The 19,831-nt window shown below is 51.3% G+C and overlaps 1 protein-coding gene across 8 annotated transcripts in view; it reads left to right on the forward strand.

Annotated features, from left to right (window-relative positions):
- Positions 1-10,634, forward strand: part of DET1 (DET1 partner of COP1 E3 ubiquitin ligase) — a 45,809-nt gene extending 35,175 nt beyond the window's left edge. For 6 of the 8 annotated variants that reach the window (XM_037145050.2, XM_037145045.2, XM_053658960.1 and 3 more), the window contains exons 3-5: positions 206-393; positions 6,496-6,687; positions 9,955-10,634. In XM_037145050.2, coding sequence (XP_037000945.2) covers positions 206-393; positions 6,496-6,687; positions 9,955-10,144 — 570 coding nt within the window. In that variant the 3' untranslated portion in view covers positions 10,145-10,634. The other 2 variants (XM_037145052.2, XM_037145051.2) reach the window with 2 other exon arrangements.
- The last annotated feature ends 9,197 nt before the right edge of the window (positions 10,635-19,831 follow it).

Consider the following 19,831-nt stretch of genomic DNA (forward strand, 5'->3'; position numbering starts at 1 on the left):
AACCCCGAGGCCTGTGAGTGAGGAAGCCCACCAAGGCCCCCCACTGCCCCTTTCCCAGAGCCACTCAGAGCCACATTTCGGCCCTAAGCTGCAGTGGAGGGGTTTGCATGTGTCCCGAGGTAGCTCGAATTTTCAGCCAATTGGTAAGTCCGCTAGGCCAGGCAGCACACTGAGCCGTCCCTCAGCTCTCTCTGCTCCCCCGCAGGCATCTTTCTTCGTGGTGTACAACATGGTGACAACGGAGGTGATTGCCGTGTTCGAGAATACGTCGGACGAGCTCTTGGAGCTCTTCGAGAACTTCTGCGATCTCTTCCGTAACGCCACCCTGCACAGCGACGTCCAGTTTCCCTGCTCGGCGTCCAGCAACAATTTTGCAAGGCAGATCCAGCGCCGGTAAGCTGTTCCGCCCATCTTCACAGGCTTAGTTTTTCTCAGTCGGTTGGGGCTAGGCCAGTAGTCATGAACTTCAGGAAAGCGTACTACAATCTTCTTCTTATTTTTTTAAAAAAGATTTTATTTATTTTTAGAGAGGGAGAGAAACATCAGTGCGTGGTTGCCTCTCATGTACCCCCTACTGGAGACCTGGTCTACAACCCAGGCGTGCACCCTGACTGGGAATCGAACCAGTGACCCTTTGGTTTGCAGGCTGGTACTCAGTCCACTGAGCCACACCAGCCAGGGTGCCTACTACAATCTTATCCTCCAATTCATACATCTATTTCATCTCCCCCACAGAATTGTATCCTAATGTAACACTTTATTAACCATCCTACCCTACTTTGCTGCATTGAAAATATAACCTAACATCAATTAAAATTATTCTTTATTTCTTGGGAACACAGGGCTCTAAATGCTCAAATTTATAGTCTCCAGAAATCTGGCGGTAAAAATAAATGAGAATGGATCTGTTATAATTAGAAGAAAAGTTTCAGGAGAAACATGGACACCGAGTCACTGAAGGAAAGCCGTGACCCCGAAAGGCAGAGACCAGAATGAAACAAGCAGAAGGAAGACAGGGCCCTGCGTTCCTTGGAGTTCCTGACGCTATCAGAACAGAAACTCTCCTGGAACAATGACACTTGAGAAATTTAAAACTTGTTAGACATGGCTGAACCCTCCAAGGAAGAACAAAAAGATAGGAGAATAAAGATGGAAGAGAAAGGGTGGAGACAAATTCACAGGCTTTGCCCTGGCGTCCCAACATCTGGCTAATTCCAGAAGGAGCAGGAGAGAAAATGAAGGCCAGGGAGTCATGTGAGACAGTTTTCCAGTCCTGAGAACATGCATTTCCAGACTGGCAGGACCCTGCAATGGTACCACAAACAGGCTTGTGCTGGTTTGTGTAACTAGCTGGTTGTGAGTTAAACTTGAATTAGTTTTTTTTTTGCAAGCAGACTGTTAAATGTGGTTGTCATTGAAAATGAAGTATTTTCCAATCATGTCGCCGTTATATGTGCCCTTGCGGATGTTTGCGTCTATTTTATTTGAGTGGTGACGGTACCGGGCAGTGATGTGCTACAGCTCAGCTCTGGACACCACAGGGGGACCTTGACACTGACCGTCACAGGGGGATCACGCCACAGAGACCGGCAAGGCTTCTCCCTTATGCCTTTCCCCCCTGGAGAAATGCTTGTTAAACCTTCCTTAGCACATTACTGGATTCGTCAGGAATCCAGTACAGTGGAAAAAAAAAAGACTCATACTGAGGCATGTCACCATGACATTTGGAAACATTGGGGATAAAGAGAAGATTGTAGAAATTTCCAGAGACAACATACATCTCACGTGTAAAAAAAAAACAAGTCGTCCAAATGGCGGTGGACTTTGAACCACAGCCCCGAAAGCTTGGAGTCCTGAAAGTCGTGCCCTCAGGCCACTCTGAAAACAATGACTTTATGGCCGATAATTCCATATTCGGCTAATCGTTGGAGTGAAGACATTTACCAGACATGCTGCCGCAGAAAATAGCTCTCTCTGTACCTTTTTTCAGAAAGCACCTGGAAGATGTGTTTTACCAAGAGACACAATTCGAACGGTACAGGAAATAGTTTGACCCTGGAGAGAAGCAAAGCGAATTCCAAGGACGATGGTGAAGGGAAGCTCCAGGATGACAGACACCAGCTAGACAGGCTGGAGCAGGAGGGTGGCGATGGTCCGGGGGGAATGTGTCCAAGGAAACACTACAGGCAGTAGAACATTGGATGGTTTTTGCTTGTTAACAAGAGATCGTCAGTTCTGTTCTAGCAGGGTCCTCACACAAGCCTCATTGAGAAGGTGATATTTGAGCAGAGACTTTTTTTTAAAAAAGATTTTATTTATTTATTTTTAGAGAGAGGGGAAGGGAGTGAGAAAGAAAAGCAGAGAGAGAAATATTGATGTGGGAGAGATACATCAATTGGTTGCCTCTCGCACGCCCCCTGCTGGGGACCTGGCCTGCAACCCAGGCATGTGCCCCAACTGGGAATCAAACCAGTGATCCTTTGAAGTGCTGGCCAGTGCTCAAATCTACTGAGCCACACCAGCCGGGGCTGAACAAAGCTTTTGAAGTAGGTCAGGGAGCAAGCTGTGTGGACGTCGGGAGGAAGAATACACCCAGCAAAGGGAACATTAAATCTAAAGGGCCTGAGGTGCATTTGCTCCTGTATTTGAGCAACACCAGGGAGGCCACAGAGGCTGGGCTGGAGCGAGCAGGAGGCAGAGTAGTTAGAGACGCGGTTGGAGATGGGGCCAGACACACGAGGCCATTCTGAGGCTTTGGCTTTATCTGCAGGTGAGATCGTGTAGATTTTGAGTGGAGGGCCTACATGGTCTCACTTGTGTTTTAACAGGATCACTCTGGCTGCTGTGTTCAGAAGAGACTGTTGGGGGGTAACGTCGGAGCAGGGACAGCAGTTAGGAGACTATTGCAATGAACCAATAAAAAAAAAATCATTGCATTTTGTTTCCTGCTAGTAGGATTTAAGCTCTTTTTTTGGTTATTTATAATATCCTAAGCACTTGGAAGCATGCCTGGCATGTGCTAGGCCTTCAGTCATTACTTGTTTACTGAATAATGGTGGCTTGGGTCAGGCCAGTGACATTAGGGATGGGAAGTACCTGTGTTTTGGAGGTCGAGCCTGAAAGGTTGGTGGAGGAGGGAGGTGGGCTGTGAGAGAGCACAAAGATGATTCCAGCGTTGTTGGCTTTAATCGACTCGCAAGAGAGCGTCTCCAGCGCCTGGTGACGGCAGAGCTCGCGGTGGGGTGAGTGTGGGGGGACCGGGCTCTCCAAGGGGAGCGGGCGGTCTAGCAGTTTCTCTGTGGGAGGGGCGTCAGCGTCTCCTGACAGGTCGAAGATCACAGGACCGATCATCTGCTCCTGCACGTAGCACCCTGGAGACCACAGGTGACCTTGCGGAGAGGAGTGGCGGGGACGTCAGGGGGTGTCTGTTTGAGACAGCGTGAAGAAAGAATGGGAGGAGGAGAATGGGGAGGGGGGCACCAAAAAGTGTTCTGAGGAGTCTCGTCGTAAAGGAGAAGCTCAAGAATGATGCACAAGTAGCTGGAGGAGCAAACGGTGGCTGGTTTTTGTTAGTATTTTTATTTTTTATTTTTAAAGATTTTATTTATGTATTTTTAGAGAGAAGGAAGGGCTGGAGAAAGAGAGGGAGAGAAACATCAATGTATGGTTGCCTTTCATGCATCCCCTGCTGGGAATTGGCCTGCAGGGAACTGGTCTGCAACCCAGGCATGTGCCCTGACTGGGAATCGAACCGCGATTGTCTGGTTCACAGGCCCGTGCTCAATCCACTGAGCTACACCAGCCAGGGCTTAGTTATGTATTTTTAGAGAGAAGGAAGGGAGGGAGAAAGAGAGGGACAGAAACATCACTGTGTGGTTGCCTGTCACGTGGCCCAGGCACATGAGGGCATGAATCGAAGCGGCACTTGTTTGCAGCCCGTGCTTCATCCACTGAGCTACACCAGCCAGGGCCCGTTTTTGTTAGTTATTTTAAATGGCGGGGGAAATGGCGTGTTTGGACGCAGACAGGACTGATCCTGTGGACAGGGGAAGCTGATGGCGCGGGGAAGGGCGGAAAGAGTTGGTTAAGAATAGGAGAGGGTGTGGGGTCTGGAGGCCAAATGGAGTTGCCAGCCTAACATGGCAGTTAAATCAGAACGATGTGCTGGTGGCGGCTGGGAAAGTTCTCTTCTCGCGACTTACGTTTGTCAGTAACAAAGCAGGCAATGCAGTGAGGTCAGGGTGGGCATGGAGGAGCGGGAGCCCCAGGGACTGTGGGAATGAATGCAGCGTGAGCACCCTGTGCATTCAGGGCCCTCAGGAGGGCCGTGGTTACGGGTTTGAAGCGAGCATTGTCCCATGTTTATCTCCAGCCATGGTGCTCTCCCGAGTGGTACAGGCATGGAGTAGGTGGAGCTGAACTTAGAGTCGTAGTTTTTCCAAGCAGGTACCACCGAGCAATAGAAGGCAGGGTGCTGAGGATGAGTTGCAGTGGAATGACTGGCTGTGGAATTTAGGCTCGCTAAGGAAGGGGGAGGGGACGTGATGAGGTTGTAGGGTGGCAAAAGTGGGTGGAATCAATGGTTGTACCACTCTGCCAAGTGGGGTCGAAGGCTGGTGGAAGCCGGGATGAGCAGAGGGGGTGAGTGGGAAGTGGGGGGAGAAGGTGGTTGCAGAGTGGGGTGCTGCACCCTGAGATGACCGGGCAGTGGCAGTCCTTGGTCATGGTGAGATTGAGGGTACGACTGTGGGAATGGGCGGTTGAAACAGAGGGGAGGTCCAGGAACCAGGAGGCCATGGTGTTGGAAGCGTCATCTCTGAGAGTTTGAACTCACCACAGATGAAGAGGGACAGTGAGTCCCGAGCTATACTGGTGAAGAGCCGGAGGGAGGACCGCTTCGTCTTTCCGTCCATGGGGAGCCTGGGGAGTGGAGGCCATGGGAGCTGCTGGGGGGTAGAAACTGCCTCAGCCTGTGGATTTCATGGAGGCTCTGATTTGTGATCATCTCGAAGCACGGGCCAGCCTCCCTCATTCTGCCTCGAGAAGCCCACCAGGCAGGAGGGTTGGAGAGTGGATGGTGACATGCAGCACCAGCTCTTCGCCAGAAAAGGGCCGGAAAAAAAAGAGCCTGGGAACTTGGATCCCAGCTCAAACGAAAGGGAAAGAAAGAAGTTCCGTGTGGCCTGAGGTTATATTTGATGACTTCCACCGAGGCTGCAGGCTTGACTACCGAGAGGGAGAGGAGCCGAGAGGAGCCATGGGAAGGCAGGGTTGCCAGTGGGCTCCCACTGGGGGGAGGAGAGAAGGGCTCGTGCCCACCCAGCGCTCCGGGTTAGCGGTGAAGCGGGACTCACCACCGTCTGGTCGGCCCTCCTGGTCTCGTCACAGTTAGGGACCTTCTGTTTTTGATCTCGTTAGTTTTTATTCCATTGTTTCAGGGACGAGCTGTTGTTATATTCCTTCGCCGCCGCTAGACTAAGAACAACTTATTTATTTTCCCTTTGATGGTTAAACAATATGATATGCTTTTGTATAGAGGTTAAAAAAAAATACATGCTGACAGCTGATAGTCATTCTAAGAAGCCGCAGGCAAGTGAAAAGGAAGGAAGAAACCCAAAATGTCATTCTGCACACACAGCAGTTGACATTCTGATGTGTTTCTGCCAGTCTGCCTCTCAGGCATAAATGTTTGTTTTCTGTGTGGTTTTACTCATTCTATACAGGCACAAGTAACCTACTTCTTTTACTTACCATTTAACATTTTCCCTGTGATTATATAATATTTGAAAACTTGTTTTCCACGTCGATTTTATTTTTTCCTTCAACTCGTCCTTCTTGTGCTCATGGGGAGTTTTCTGCCTGAAGGGGTTTGCTTCTTTAGGGTAAATTTCCAGAAGAATAGGAACAGCTGGCCCAAGGGTTTTAAATCTGGTGTTTGTTACGCTTGTGAGAAATAGCAGCTCCCTTTTTATTTATTATTGAAGGGAAGTCAGATAGTGCCTCTGTCCGTGTTACTATTCATTCAGATGCTGGTGTGTCTGCAGGGCCCAGGGAGCTGGCTCTCCAAGTTACTTGGACAAAGAAGGAGTGACCTGTCAGAAGGTTGGGTGAAAGTCGGCTGGTAACTGGTCCTAGGAACAGCTAGAGAGGCAGCTTTCCTCAGGGTTCTCTGCTTTCCTTCACTCCTTCTTAATGCAGGCTAAGACTGTTATTTGGGAGGGTAAATTCAAGTAGAAATGTTGTCGTAGTTGTCGGTTATACCCATCTTAAACTTGTCTGTAGAGTCTTCTTTTTAAATGTTTGTGAAGTAATGGTCCCTGTTCCTGTTTTCTGTTTTGTTTTGAGAGTCTTCGAAGCTAGCCAGACTTGTCTGTGCGCTCTGACTTCCGTCAGTGCTCGGAGTTTTATGTACAGAAGGACTTGTTTTTCCGCGTGTTTGTCCGTTGAAAACGTGTGTCCGCTAACACAGTCTTCCCCACTGGTGCTTCATTGTAGGTTTAAAGACACTATCATAAATGCCAAGTACGGGGGTCACACCGAGGCCGTGCGCCGACTGCTGGGCCAGCTCCCCATCAGCGCCCAGTCTTACAGCGGCAGCCCCTACCTTGACCTGTCGCTCTTCAGCTACGATGACAAGTGGGTGTCCGTCATGGAGCGGCCCAAGACCTGCGGAGATCACCCTATCAGGTACACCATCTCTGCTCCCGCGGCAGACGGCCAAAGGGCTGGTCTTGACCTGCCCTCTCTCTCCCTTCCTCTCGGACATCACTCAGTGTCATTGTGTCCTTTGGTGCTCATGGGTTGAGTCGGAAAGGCTGGCTCTTTGATCACTTAGGCACTAGTCTTATCGATTAACAGCTTACACTCTGCTGCTCTTCAAAACATACAGGTTGGGTAAGTGTGCTTTACTTTTAACGGTGACCAGAGAAGGAAACAATGCTTTTCCATGTGGTAATCTAATGCTATTCCATGATAATGTTCACGGTGCAGGCTTTTTCATTTTATCTAGCCCAGATTATCTCATTCCCCAGTTACCCAACAGAAAGGAGAGCAGAAGCAATTTGGGAAATGGGAGGTTTTGGAGAAGCTCCCGAGTTCCCACCTGGGGGATTTTGGAATGTAGATGGTAACACTCGTAAACGTTTGGGTGTTATTGCTGGGACCTTGCAAGTAACCTCTGACAGTCAGTCGCTGCCTCACCGAGGTGAAGTTCACAGAGCCCCCTGTCTCTCCGAGTTGGGAGCTCATGTTGCCGTGTGTGCCGTACAAGGGGCTCGAGGCAGGAATAGGCACTGTTGTCCCCGTGGGGCCATTCTGGGGGAGGAGAGTGTGTGGCTGCAGCCCGGAGCGGGCGCATGAGGCTTTCTCTCATGACAACAGCGTGGGTGGTGTTTTGTCACCCAGCTTCATGGTGTGTTAATAGGGCTTCTGTGAAATATTCTGCATAATTGATCACTGTTCATATAACATTTCCTTTGGGAAATTGCAGTCAAGTTCCAAACACCACATGACATTTTTTTTTTATTATGGAAAATTGTACACATATAGATAGCAGAAGAGTATAAGGAACCCATTGCCCAGCTTCCGCAGTTATCAGCTCACAGTCGGGGCTGCTTCACCCCTTTCTGCCAATACCGCTTTTTCCTCCGGACGGCCACCCTGGGCTGTTCTGGGGCAGCTTCCAGCCCTTGTGACCCTTTCCTCATGTTTCCCTATGAGTTTTTAAAAGATAAGGCTTAAAAAAAATACAACCTCAATACAATTATTTCATCTAGGGAAAATGAACAAAACCTTATTGAGACGGCCAAATAGTTAATCCAATTTCACATTTGCCTGTCGTCTCGTAAGTATTGTTTTCAGTTGGTTTGTTCCAAATCAGGATCGAAACAAGGTTCCTGCATTGCATTTGGTCACTGTTTCCTTCAGTCTTTTTTATTCTGTAGGTTCGGCTTCCCTCTGATTTTCCTTGCAGGGAAATTATTGAAGGAACCAGGTCGTCCACCCGGTAGTGTTCCTCATGTTCCAGGTTTTGCTCACTGCATCCCCGCCGTAACAGTCACCGTCTTTCTCTGCTCGCTGTGTTTCCTGCAAACTGGTGGGCAGATTTAGACGCTCAGATAACCCACTTTAAATTATAAGCCCTTTGTATGTTGGGGACGCTGCGGCTAAGGTCTTCGTGCTTTTCACACTTAAAAACATGTAATGGGCCTCATTTGATGTTGTCCAGTAGCATGAGATACATTTCTCACCCTTCCGACTTGCCTTTCTGATTTGAAAAGATCAACCTAGCCCTGGCTAGTATGGCTCAGTGGATTGAGCTCTGGCCTGTGAACCAAAGGGCCACTGGTTCGATTCCCTGTCCGGGCACATGCCTGGGTTATGGGCCAGGTCCCCAGTAGGGGGCGTGCAAGAGGCAACCACACACAGATGCTTCTTTCCCTCTCTCCTTCCCTTCCCCCTCTTTAAAAATAAAGAAATAAAATATTTTTAAAAAAGATTAACTTAATAACCCACCCAGAAATGCTATAGTCCCTGAGTAAAGGCGTTTTCCTTGTAATTCTTATTTATTTGTAATTTAACATGGGAAGTGGAGGGCTGTTAAAGGTACTTGAGGAGGCCATGCCGTCACTCTAACACCTGGGTCGTGCATCTCGTTCTAGTCCTTGTCAGCGTGCTTGTTTGCATTTGCACAGCTGTGGTGGTGGTGAGCGTGGTACTGTGTGGTCCGCGTGTCTTTTAGAAATGTGTCTCCACGTTGCCACGTAGTCCTCACAGCCACAGTCCTGACGCGGGCACAGTACTCCCTCAGATAGATGTTCCTTCTGTATTTAACCATTCCCCTCTTAGTAAGCGTTTATTATTCTTTCTGCATTTTTCTGTTAGAGCTAATGCTGTACTGGTGACTTATTCATGTCGCTGTTTGTTTAAGTTAAATTCTGAGGGTGCAAATTCTTGGATGTGGGACTATTGACTCAAAGGGTATGGATATCTTTGTGTCTAGTATATATTTGCTTTCCAAGGGGGAAATTAGAATTCTTCAATTTAGGCTTTTCCTTTTCTAGAACTCTCCCCAGGTCAGCCCCAGCCTTGCTGATCGGCTGTAGTTCTCAGTAGCCCAGGGCACTTACTTTGCATTGTGGGTATGTAAGTACTGGAATGGGTGATGGTGTCTTTAGTCTCACTGTATTTGATGACAGATTAAAAACTGCTTAGTATTTTGTTTTTGTGTGTGAAAGAGAAGAACCTGCCAAAGAATTTATTCTTAAAAATGAAAAACTCATGTGTGCGTCCATCTCTTGCACTGTCCTGTGTGGTGGCCGGTGGCCGTCAGCCCCACATGGCCGGTGAGCCCTTGAAGTGTGGCAAGTTCAAGTTGAGGTGTGCTCCAGTGTCTAATGCAGATCACATTTCAGAGGGTTAGAGCAAAAGAAAAAAAAGAATGTGAAAGAGCTCGTTCATATGTTTTATATCGGCTGTAGATTGAAATGACAATATTTTCAGTATCAATATTGGATGAAATAAAATACATGATGAAAATTTATTTTACCTTGGAAAAAAATTTTTTTAATGTGGCTACCCAAAAATTTTAAATTGCCTACACGGCTCACGTTTCATCTGTAGCTCTGGCCCAGATGGTTTGAGGGCAGGGAGCTTTGGGGGAAATAGGGGGCTGTAATTAAGGCTGTCACTAAGGGCCGTCACTTGGGGGAGAGAAAGGACCCAGTGACTTATAAGAGGACAACAGAGTGAAATCCAATCACCTTGCCCCTAAGAGGAGCTGATAAGGCGAAGGGGATTTCACAGGTCTGAGAACTGTAAGAGGGGATTTCGTTGTTAAGGTGAAGGAACAAGTTGCCGGGTTCCCCTGCTGTGCTCCCCTGGCGTTTGAAGATGGTGGTGAGTATGTCTACCGTCCCCCGCCCTCTCTCTCTCTCTCTCTCTTGTTCTGTTTAGGTTCTATGCCCGGGACTCTGGTCTGCTCAAGTTTGAGATCCAGGCGGGCTTGCTGGGCCGCCCCATCAACCACGCAGTGCGACGCCTTGTTGCCTTTACCTTTCACCCCTTTGAGCCCTTTGCGATTTCCGTGCAGAGGACTAACGCTGAGTACGTTGTCAACTTCCACATGAGACACTGCTGCACGTAGGTGCCTCGCCCGGGCCAGGTGTGCTGGTCTCCCAGGACTGCACCCTTCTTGTCCGGTGGACCCCAAAGCAGCGCTCCTGGCTGCCAGCTGCATGGATTTGAGACTGGCGGGCGTTCCTCAGAGGGGGGAGCTGGGGCGCGGATGAGCGTGGCTCAGCCTAATGACTTTAAAAAAAAAAAGATTTATGACATTTTTCACTGTGTATGAAAACGACTGGTTGATTTCAAGTCCTCTTGCTTTTTTTTTTTCCCTGTGGGAATGTCCAGCACTAATGAAGTTCATTTACTTTTGGTTTTATTTTGTATTTTATTGCTATGAAATGAGAGCATTACATTCTTACCCCCGCCTTCTGGTCACCTGGTCATGCATTCTGTAGCAGGTGCGTCTTGTTTACTCGCGAGAATTATGTACATCCTTTCTACTCAGCCACCAAGCAGGACTATCTTTGTAAGAAAACAAAATAAAGTCTTGATATTTTCTTACTTATGTATATCCTGTTTGATGACTGCTTTATGTTCTGATCTCACCCAAAGCTTGCCAAATACACAGGTTCCGGGAAGGAACGGGAAAGGGGGTAGAGGCCCTGGACCCAAAGGCTGCCCTCGGGAGACTGAGCGGTGTGTGCCAGCATGGAAGGCGGTCATCTGCCAGGATCGCTGCCCTCCCTTGGGTTTTCGCCTGGTAATTGTGCCCCAGCTGGGGGGCCGGGCATAATTGCAGGTTCTCGCGTGGAGACATGCTCCCGTCTGTGCCATCTGTGTTGTGCAGGTGCCGGCGTGTGCGGCTCTCTGGTCACAGAGAAACAGACACTGTTTAGCACGTACCGCGGTTTGGGTGGCGGGAGCTGGCAAGCTCCAGGTGTCCCCTGAAGAGATTGGACTGGCTGTTCCTGGACGGCTGAGCCATCACAGCTGTCCTGCGAACACCTGCCGGCCCCCCGCCGGCGGCCTTCTGTCACGTTCTCCGCTGGTCCCCTCCCGAGGGCTGCCAGGCTGTTTATGTTTCATCTTCATCACGTACCCATGGTTTATGTAGTGAGCTTGTTAGCGACGTCTGACTTTGAAGGTCACTTTGAAATGTTGGGTCTCAGAACAGGCTGTGAAAGGAGCCGTGGCTGCCGACAGCTGATGCTGTGTCCTTCTGCACCAGGCCACCGTCCCTGGGGAGCGTAAGAAGTGTGAGGTGAGATGCCGAACCCCATCAAAACCGTTCGGCTCCCTTCCTCACCTTGAACGTTTGAGCAGCTAAATTCATTTAGCATTTGAGCGCCTGTGCCGACCTACTGTGAGTCGAGTAGATGCCTAAGAAGTTAAAAATGACGAGTGAGCTAGGCAAATGAAGGGAATGCTGATGCAAAACGGCAAAAGCTCCAGTGCCGTGTGTCTACGAACGTGGAGGGGGCTGCAGGGGGGGGCAGAGGAGGAAAGCTGTTCTGGGAAGGGACACCAACGCTGGGTGAATGGGAGTGTGTTGTGCGCACCAGGGCAGAGGACATTTCAAGGAGAGACCAGGGCATGTTCAAAGGCACGAACAGGGCTGTCGAGGTGGTGGACTGGCACGCGGTGAGAATATGGCTAGAGAGTAAGTTGGGCACAGGGGGCAGGGGGCAAGGGAAATGGACTGACCCCTGAAGAGAAGCCTTGTGCACGTGCTAGGGTTGCTGCAGTGTGGGGCGGATGTGGCTTTCACAGAGGCAGCCTTTGGCGGTCTGGAAGAGTTCCTGGAGGGAAAGGAGACTAGAGGTGGGGAGGCCAGGCAGGTCAAGGGCGGTACTGCAAAGGGGAGTGGAAAGGCTTGGGCGCCTGAGACACCCTCCCGGGTCCTTTGTAGGTCATGACCAAATCAGGATCCCAAAGCAGTCACGCGGTTGTAGCACTGAACTAACCTTTTCTTGACCGTATCAGATGTGCATCTGTCTGTGCTTATTCTCTGCCTTTCCCCCTGAGTGAAATATCCCTGCTTCTAGGAAAAGCCACCGCCTTCCTCCCCCACTTACTTCCACCCGTCTCCTCTGGACTCCTCTCAAGGTCTTTGCTCCCGGAATTATCGCCTCCCTGTTGCATCATCCAGCTCTTGATAGGTCATTCCTGTTAGCGTGTAAACGTGCTTGAGGAGCTTCCTTCTTTAAATAAAAACTGCTGCGTTGGCCCCACGGCCCTTTGGTTACTGCCATTTCTCTGCTACCCATCACAGAAAAACGTCTCGAAAGAGTTGTCTAAATGGAATGTTTTTGCTTCCCCTCATTCTGTCTTCCCGCAACTCCCTCCAGGGAGGTTTCTGTCCCCACCACTGCACGGAGACCGGGGACCAGTGACCGGTGATTCCGTGTTGCCGGTGCAGTGCTCTCTGCTCGTCCTGCTCTTACTCCGCCTCCCAACGATTTCTCTCTGGATCAAGAAACACTGGCTTCTCTCGGTTTTTCAGGACAGTTACACGTGTCTGGTTTTTCTTGCTGCCTTACTGATTCTTGGTTCCCGGTCCCTTTGCTGGCTTCTCCTTTTCCTCCTCTGTGCCGCCGGTAGGTGTTGGAGAGCCCCGGCCCTTGGCCTCGGGTCCTCTCCTCTTTCTCTATGAACATTCCTTCTTCAGCTGATTTCTCCATCGCCAGCTGTATGCTGATCCCTCTCAAAGTTGTGACTCTGGTCCTGACCTCTTCCTTGACCTCCAGACTCATAGATCCCATAGCTTACTTGGTGTCTCGGTTTGGATTCTAAGAGGCATTTCAAAACCATGGCGTCCGAAACAAAACTAATGCCCACCCCGCTTCTGAGTTGGTTGAGGTTTCCTGTATGGCTTTAGTATCTCCGTTTACTCGAGCCAAAACCTTGGGAATTATTCTCATGTGTTCTTTTCCCATCCCCCCTCTGCTTTCCCACATGTCTGGCTTCACCCCCGGGAGGGGCCCCGAGCGGTCTGAACCGACTGGGATGGCCCTGTACTCTTTGCTTTGACTGGAGTTGGGGCGAGACCAACACCGGGCCGCCCGAGGGCCGAGCTGAGGAGTCGCGTGCTACCGTGACATAAAGGTCTGTGGGACTTCGGGGCTGGGGGGGACCTTTCTCTTTTGAAATGTCAATGAGGAGACACTAAGCCCACATGTCCACTGTCCAGCACCCCATGACCAGACCCAGAAAGTGTCCCCTCAGGAGGAAGCTGACCTTCCGGATGGCAGAGTGAGGAGGGGCGAGCCTGGATCACAGATACGTAGTTGACCTTCTATCTGCCCTCCGTCTGCACTTCCAGGTCCGTGAGACGGCTCGTCTCCCTCCCACGCAAGCCGCCTCCAGTTGGGTATTCTGTTTCATGTGGTTGGAAGCCAAGTAAAGGTGCAAAGAGAGTCCTGTTGGCCGGGCAACACACCAGTTCTGGTTTCCATGAGACCCGGTGGTGACTTCTGTTCCTGAATTCCAGTCCTTGGGTTTCTGTACGATTCTGGGCTCTCCTCTAGGCCAGAGAGCGGTGCCTCAGCTGGCCTGGAAGTTTCTTACATCTACGGGGACTGAACTGGAATGGGAGACCAGGCACCCAGCCTGTCGAGTCCTTGGCCCCTTTTAGGTTCTCAGCTTCTGTGTGTTTGTTTAAATGAACTTTGTTCCAAAGGCTTCAAGGCTGCTCTCAGGAAAAGTCTTCTCTTCACAAGGGCTCGGTGATCCCAGGGGTCTTTGGAGAAACAAGTTCTTTGGAACCAGAATGTTGAAGAAAAGCAGGAAGTTTGGGGCAGCGTATCTCTCAGACCTGAATTCTTCCCCGAACCTCCCCCCGCTCATCCCTGCTCCTCAGAGAGCTGGCATGTCCGCAATCCGTGCAGACCTTTGAGAGAGAGGCTCTGTTGAAATTTGGCAAAGCCCCTTCGCTTGCTCAGAGGCCTTGCAGAGAAGCACAGCATAAATCTGTGAAAGGCCTAAATTAGATAATTTTTAAAAGAACGGCAGCTTCATTATTTTCAAGTACACAGAGTAACTCCATCTCAGCCCCGAGTGTTCCTTTGTAGGAGACCTTTGGGACTTTCCTTAATGAGCAGATTATAATTATTGGTAATCAGCATAACGGTCCTCTGCAGTGCGTGCTCCGAAAGCAATTGGGCACATTAGGTGATTTCGATGTTCCAGGGGGCAATTTTGTTGGCAACATTCATCGGCTCAGTGTATATCCTTTGCAAGCTATCACCCTTTGTTGTTTGAAAAAAAAAATGTCCGAGGCTCCATCATACCACATTCGCTTACCAGAGGCAGACATGAGGGAGGAGGCAGAGGGATGGGGGTGAGACTCCCACCCCTGTCCCACGGTGTCCTGACGGGGGTACGGCAGCAGTGACTCAGGCTGGCAGGCGAGCCCTGTGTGCACCCCGGCTCTGCCACCAACTAGCTGTGTGAGCTGAAAGAACTTTACTGAGACTCGGTTTCTCCTCCGTGAAATGGAGGCCATCTCTCTGCAGGGTTGACGTGAGCACTGAACGAGTCTTACTGCAAGCCCTTCATCCGGTGCAGAGTAAGTGCTGACCGCCCTCTCCCTCTCTCTGACCCCTTGGCCTCTGTAGTGTCCCAGAGAGGGCACCTGGCCTCGCCGTGACTCTCCTGTCCCTGACGCCCAGGCACCATGCGCTGGCCCCTTCTCCACGCCCCGACCCTGCTCACCAACCAGAGGCTGGGGGCATCCTAGGTGGTGCCATTCTGCCAGAGCCTCTGTCCCCAGCACACCCTGGTCCGAGAAGACCAGGGTATCCCTCACCCTCTTGGTAGCCGATTGCATTGGCCAGAAGGAGCTTTGTTTACTGAGAGTTCGTCACTGTGGTCGATTGTGAACGTGCATTAAGAGCTTACCAACGTGACAGGCCTAAACACCACAGGGAGGAAGGTACTGGCATCAGTCGTCTGTTCTGAGATGCGCGTTTCAGAATTGGAGTGTGTCTGAGAATGGCATCTTAGCAGGGTCAGCCAGGCCGCGGCCATGGTGACGTCCCTGCTGCCATCGCTTGTGCGTGTGCAAATTGAGTGTGCCCTTCGCCTCACCATCACTGCCAGTGAGTGTGTGCGTTGTTGTGAGACCACGTGTGTTGCATGTACATGCTGCCTAAGCTGTCAGGATCGCGCTTTGATGTGGTGTTTGCCTTCGCCCTGGCTCACCGCCCTGCCCCCCACCAAGCTCCCGGTTACTCAGTTTTTTGAGTGTGGTGCTGGGAAGAGCCGAGTGGTGGACAGCTTTTTGGTGGGAGCTCACTGCTTCCCCATGGAATGTGTCATTCACTCCCTGATGATGAAGGTGCATCCCCTGGGGGGAGCTCTCCCAGTGCCCCAGAGACCTGCCGGTCACGCGGCCCAGTTAGCCAACGGCAGCGCCGGGTTCCCAGGCCCCGGGTTGCACGTCAAGCTGCTCTTCTCGGCCCCACTCAGCTTCCTGAGACCAGACAGCTGGTCTCGCTGCTGTTTCTCTTCCAAGCTTAGTAATTAACTTTCTAGGGTTGGTGCTTAGAAGAAGAGATTGTCCCTTAGCTTTCATTAATTGTTGAAGGAATAGAGAGGGGTTCTGCATATGTACTAGAAGGTTAAAAATGTTTGATGACCCAGTGTAGCGTAGTGCACTCTCACCCTACACAAGTCAAAAGTGTAGGGTGTTCTCACCCACTGTTGGTGAGGGAGGAAGTCAATCCAGATTTCTTGAAAGACAAAGAGCTGTGGATTAATAACTATGCGGATTAATAACTATGCTTACCTATTGACCCAGTTAAATTCTATGTATTAAAGGTCAAACATTTGCATGTGCAAACAAGACATGGGTAAGGCCGTTTCATTGTAACTGTTTCATTATTAAAAAGTGGAAAAGTACAATAGAGGGCACGCTAAATAACTGTCTGTGAAATGGGGTCTGATGCCGCCATTAAAAGCCAAGAGTCCGATGTGTCCAGACTGATTTCGGAAGGTCCGAGACAGAGTCCTTGAACCGCTGTGTTTACGGTGATGTTGTTCAGGGTGGGGCCGAGGTAGGCTTACAGTTGTGAAGACATGAAAGGATTTATTGTATCCCTATTTATTAATTATTGTATTATTTCCCCTAGGAACAACTATAAACCTACTTTGGTTCCACCCTGTATTTTGCAAAAAAGAAAAAAAAAGGCTACAGTGTGTCCTGAAATTGAAGCCACTATAACTCTGAATAGACACATGCTCATAGAGTCAGGGAGCTCTTTTGAAAGCCAATGAAGATACTTTTTGCACCCTGGCTGGTGTAGCTCAGTGGATTGAGCATAGGCCTATGAAGCAAAGGGTTGCTGGTTTGATTCCCAGTCAGGGCACATGCCTGGGTTGCAGGCCAGGTCCCCAGTAGGAGTCACATGAGAGGCAACCACACATTGATGTTTCTTTCCCTTCCTTTCTCCTTCCTGCCCCCTCTCTCTAAAAATAAGTAAAGTACTTTTAAAAATGCTGTTCACAATGATTATGTTAGGAGAGTGGGCCCAAGAGAGAAGGAAGGGGAATGTTTCCTTTTTAGCTTATTCCCTTTCTCTGTGGAATTCTTTTACCGTAAATGTGTATTACTTACAATTCTCAGTGAGTTGTTAAAATTTTTAATTGTGGCAAAAAACCAAAATGTAACCTTAACCACCTAAACTGTTCTAGGGGTACACAGTTCAGCAGCATCAGGTAGACTCACATTATCATGCATCCACCCTCCACGCCTTTTCACCTTGCAGACTGGAACTCTGTCCCCGGTAAGTGACGGCTCCTGGTGCTTTCCCGCCCAGCCCCTGGTTTCCGCAGCTCTGACTACTTCAGACACCTCGCGGAAGTGGAATCTCAGAGTGTCTGTCGCCCTTGGTCTGGTTTACTTCACTCAGCATGATGTCCTCAAGGTCCGTCCATGTCCCCGTGTGTGTCAGATTGTCCTTCCTTTTTAACGCTACGTATGATGGGGTGTCGAAACCATATTTTGTTCACTGGTTCATTCATCAAAAGACACTTGGGTTGCTTCCGCTTCTGGGCTCTTGTGAATAGTGTTTTCACGGACGTGAACGTGCACATTTTTCTTTTTGAGAGCCTTCTCTCGATTCTCTCGGGTTTTAATGAGCTTCTAAGAAAATATCTAACCCACGCATTTAACCGCGGCAGCAGAGGTGGTGAGGTAACCCTGCAGGGGCTCGTTCAGCCGAGCTGTCTGAGGCTGTGTTTTTACTTTTCCAGTCTCCCAGGGGCTTAGTGATTTCATCCCTGCCCCCGCCCCCCCCCGCAGCCTTTCCTGTGCGTGGGGGTCCTAGCAGGCCTGCGAACCCGCTGCTCTCTGCCTGCTCCTGCCTGCATTCATTCCGCACATTTCTGCAGCTCCCTGAAGGAAGAGATGCTTCAGCGACATTTAATTAGCGGCCAGGAACATGCCTTCCCAAGGACACGACTTATTTCTCAGCCAGCTGTTGCCAGTCGCTCCCTAGCAACATGTAACGCTCACATCTGATTGCTTCTCTCTAGACAAGGGTGGGGGTGACTGGTCCACCTGCTGTCACAGTTGGGGGTGGGGGTGGGGGTGGGACCCTGGGTCTAGGGCTGATTTTCCAGAGGAAGTGAGTGATCTGAACCTGTGAGTCCTGCAAAGCCAGATCTGGTGCTCAAACCTCTGGACCCTTGGACTTCCCTCCCTACCCCTCTCCTTCAAGTTCATGGTGAGCGTAGGTGGAAAGAATGTCACCAGCTGTAACACAGAGCCACATGGTCTAGAAAAGTCCTCTGAGGTTGTGAAGTGCGGCTGAGGAAGAGTCTCACCCCGAAGCAGGCAGAGCCTGCCTTTCAGACCGAGGGGGAAAGCAGGACGGCAGGGGACAACCCTGCCTTGGGCAAGGGAGAAGGAACGCCTTATTTCATTCCAGGGGCCTGCTGACTCCCCCGGGTTTCCCTGGGCTTCGGAGAAAGGGAGAGGGAAGGAAAGTGTCGGCTGCGGCCGCTGCCCTGAACGTGCCATTGCTCCATGGGTCTGAGAGGGGGCTGCTCAGGGATCGGCCTTCAGACCTGTTCTTCCCACCTGCCGCTTCTGCAGAGGTTGCTTGGAGCCGAGGTGCTGCTTCCTGACTTGCTTCGTGTGGCGCACTTGTTGTTTTCACAGTTTCCCAGATCCGTAAAACACCCCGCCTTTTTATGTTGCCCTCAGGAGGCCGACTGTGTGCCCCCTGGGGACCTCTTTGGATTGAGCCTGCGTGTGCCTCCAGCTTGCATAACCCTCCCACCCATCTTGGGGTCTGTCCCATGTGTGGCCCTGCCCCCTTCCACATCCACGGCAAGGCTGTGTCTGCAGGGAGCCCCTTGTATTTGCTCATCCATTTGGTCCACAAACATTTCTTGAGCTTATGCTGAATATCAGAGCTGGAACTACTGACGGGAACGGCAGGGTGTGTCTTTTCCAGTCCTGAGTTATGGACCAGGTCGGGGGCAGACCAGGTGACAGTCTGGGGGCCTTCGCGGAACACAGGTGCTCAACTGGCGCACAAGGGGCCAGGGGAGCCGAGACCCTGGGCCCGACCCCGGCCAGTGCGGTCATGAAGGCTTCTGGCAGAGATGTCACCTGAGCGGTACGCCGCAGGAGAGGACCCTACCTGGTGATATGAGCAGAGGGGCAGGGGTAGGGAAGGGAAGGGGCCTCCGCCCAGGCAGGCGGCCGAGAGTTCCAGAGTTCGTCCTGCCTGGGAAGCGGGGGAGGGGGCTGGGGCGGGGCGGCAGAGCGGCTGTATGGTGACACGGGAAGTGAAATATCCCTGTGCCTGAGCCCTTCCCTCCCACTAGACCTGCCTTCCCAGGTGCAGAGATGGCTGCCAGCCGGGCCTGCTGTCTTCTGCATCCAGCCTGTGCTCTCTCACCCACTTCACTCCTGCCCGCCCCGCCCTGACCAGCCCCGTTGACCTGCCTGCTGGCCCCCATGCTCCTCCGAATGGAGGCCTGCCTGGCGCTGGCCCGGAGTCAGGGCTCAGGGAGCCACAGCTGTTGTCGGACAACAGGGCTGGTTGAGAACCGGGCTCCTCTTCCACCTGCCGCCTCTCAGGCCGTACTCTCAGCACCGGGCGCTGTGGCTGTGGCCATCCCAGCCTCATCTCAGTGCCTGGCAGCCCGTGGGGACAGTCAGGAGTGCTGGTGTCCTGCCAGTGGCCAGGGGATGGAGAGTTGGGGAGGCCTGTGGAATATCTCCAGGCGCGTTGAAGACAGTGTCGGAAGGGGCGGGGGAGAGAGGAGGTGAGCTGCTGTAGTGGGGAACGAGGGAAGCACAGAGTTAGGGACGGGGCGAGTGGCCAAGGTGGGGCCCAGCCCAGCCTGGGACCCAGGAAGAGGCTGATGGTGAAGGGTTGGGACCTGACGTGCGTGGTTGGGGGTGCTCATGGGGCGTCCAGGGAGGGCACCCTTGGGAGAGGTGTGTAACGAGCCATGGGAGCTGGGCGCTGTGGACTGGAGGTCGGGGGGAGGAGCCAGAGAGAGGCCAGGATCACCGGGGGAGTGTTTTGGTGTTTTGTTTCCAGAGAAAATGTAACAATAGCCAAGATCAGCTGTCACCGTGTGCCAAGCATGGTGTTTACACTTGACATGTGTTGACCTCCAAACTTCGTCAAATAGCTGCCTGAGGCAGAGTCATGGCCAGCACTTCGAAGACCAGGGAGGGCGGGGAGAAGACACTTCTGGCCCCTGGGAACTGAGGGGAAGGTCTGCTTTCAAGGCTTCTGCG

Source organism: Artibeus jamaicensis, unplaced genomic scaffold, assembly GCF_021234435.1.
Source record: "Artibeus jamaicensis isolate MK-2021 breed Jamaican fruit bat unplaced genomic scaffold, CSHL_Jam_final scaffold_612, whole genome shotgun sequence".
Lineage (NCBI taxonomy): Eukaryota > Metazoa > Chordata > Mammalia > Chiroptera > Phyllostomidae > Artibeus > Artibeus jamaicensis.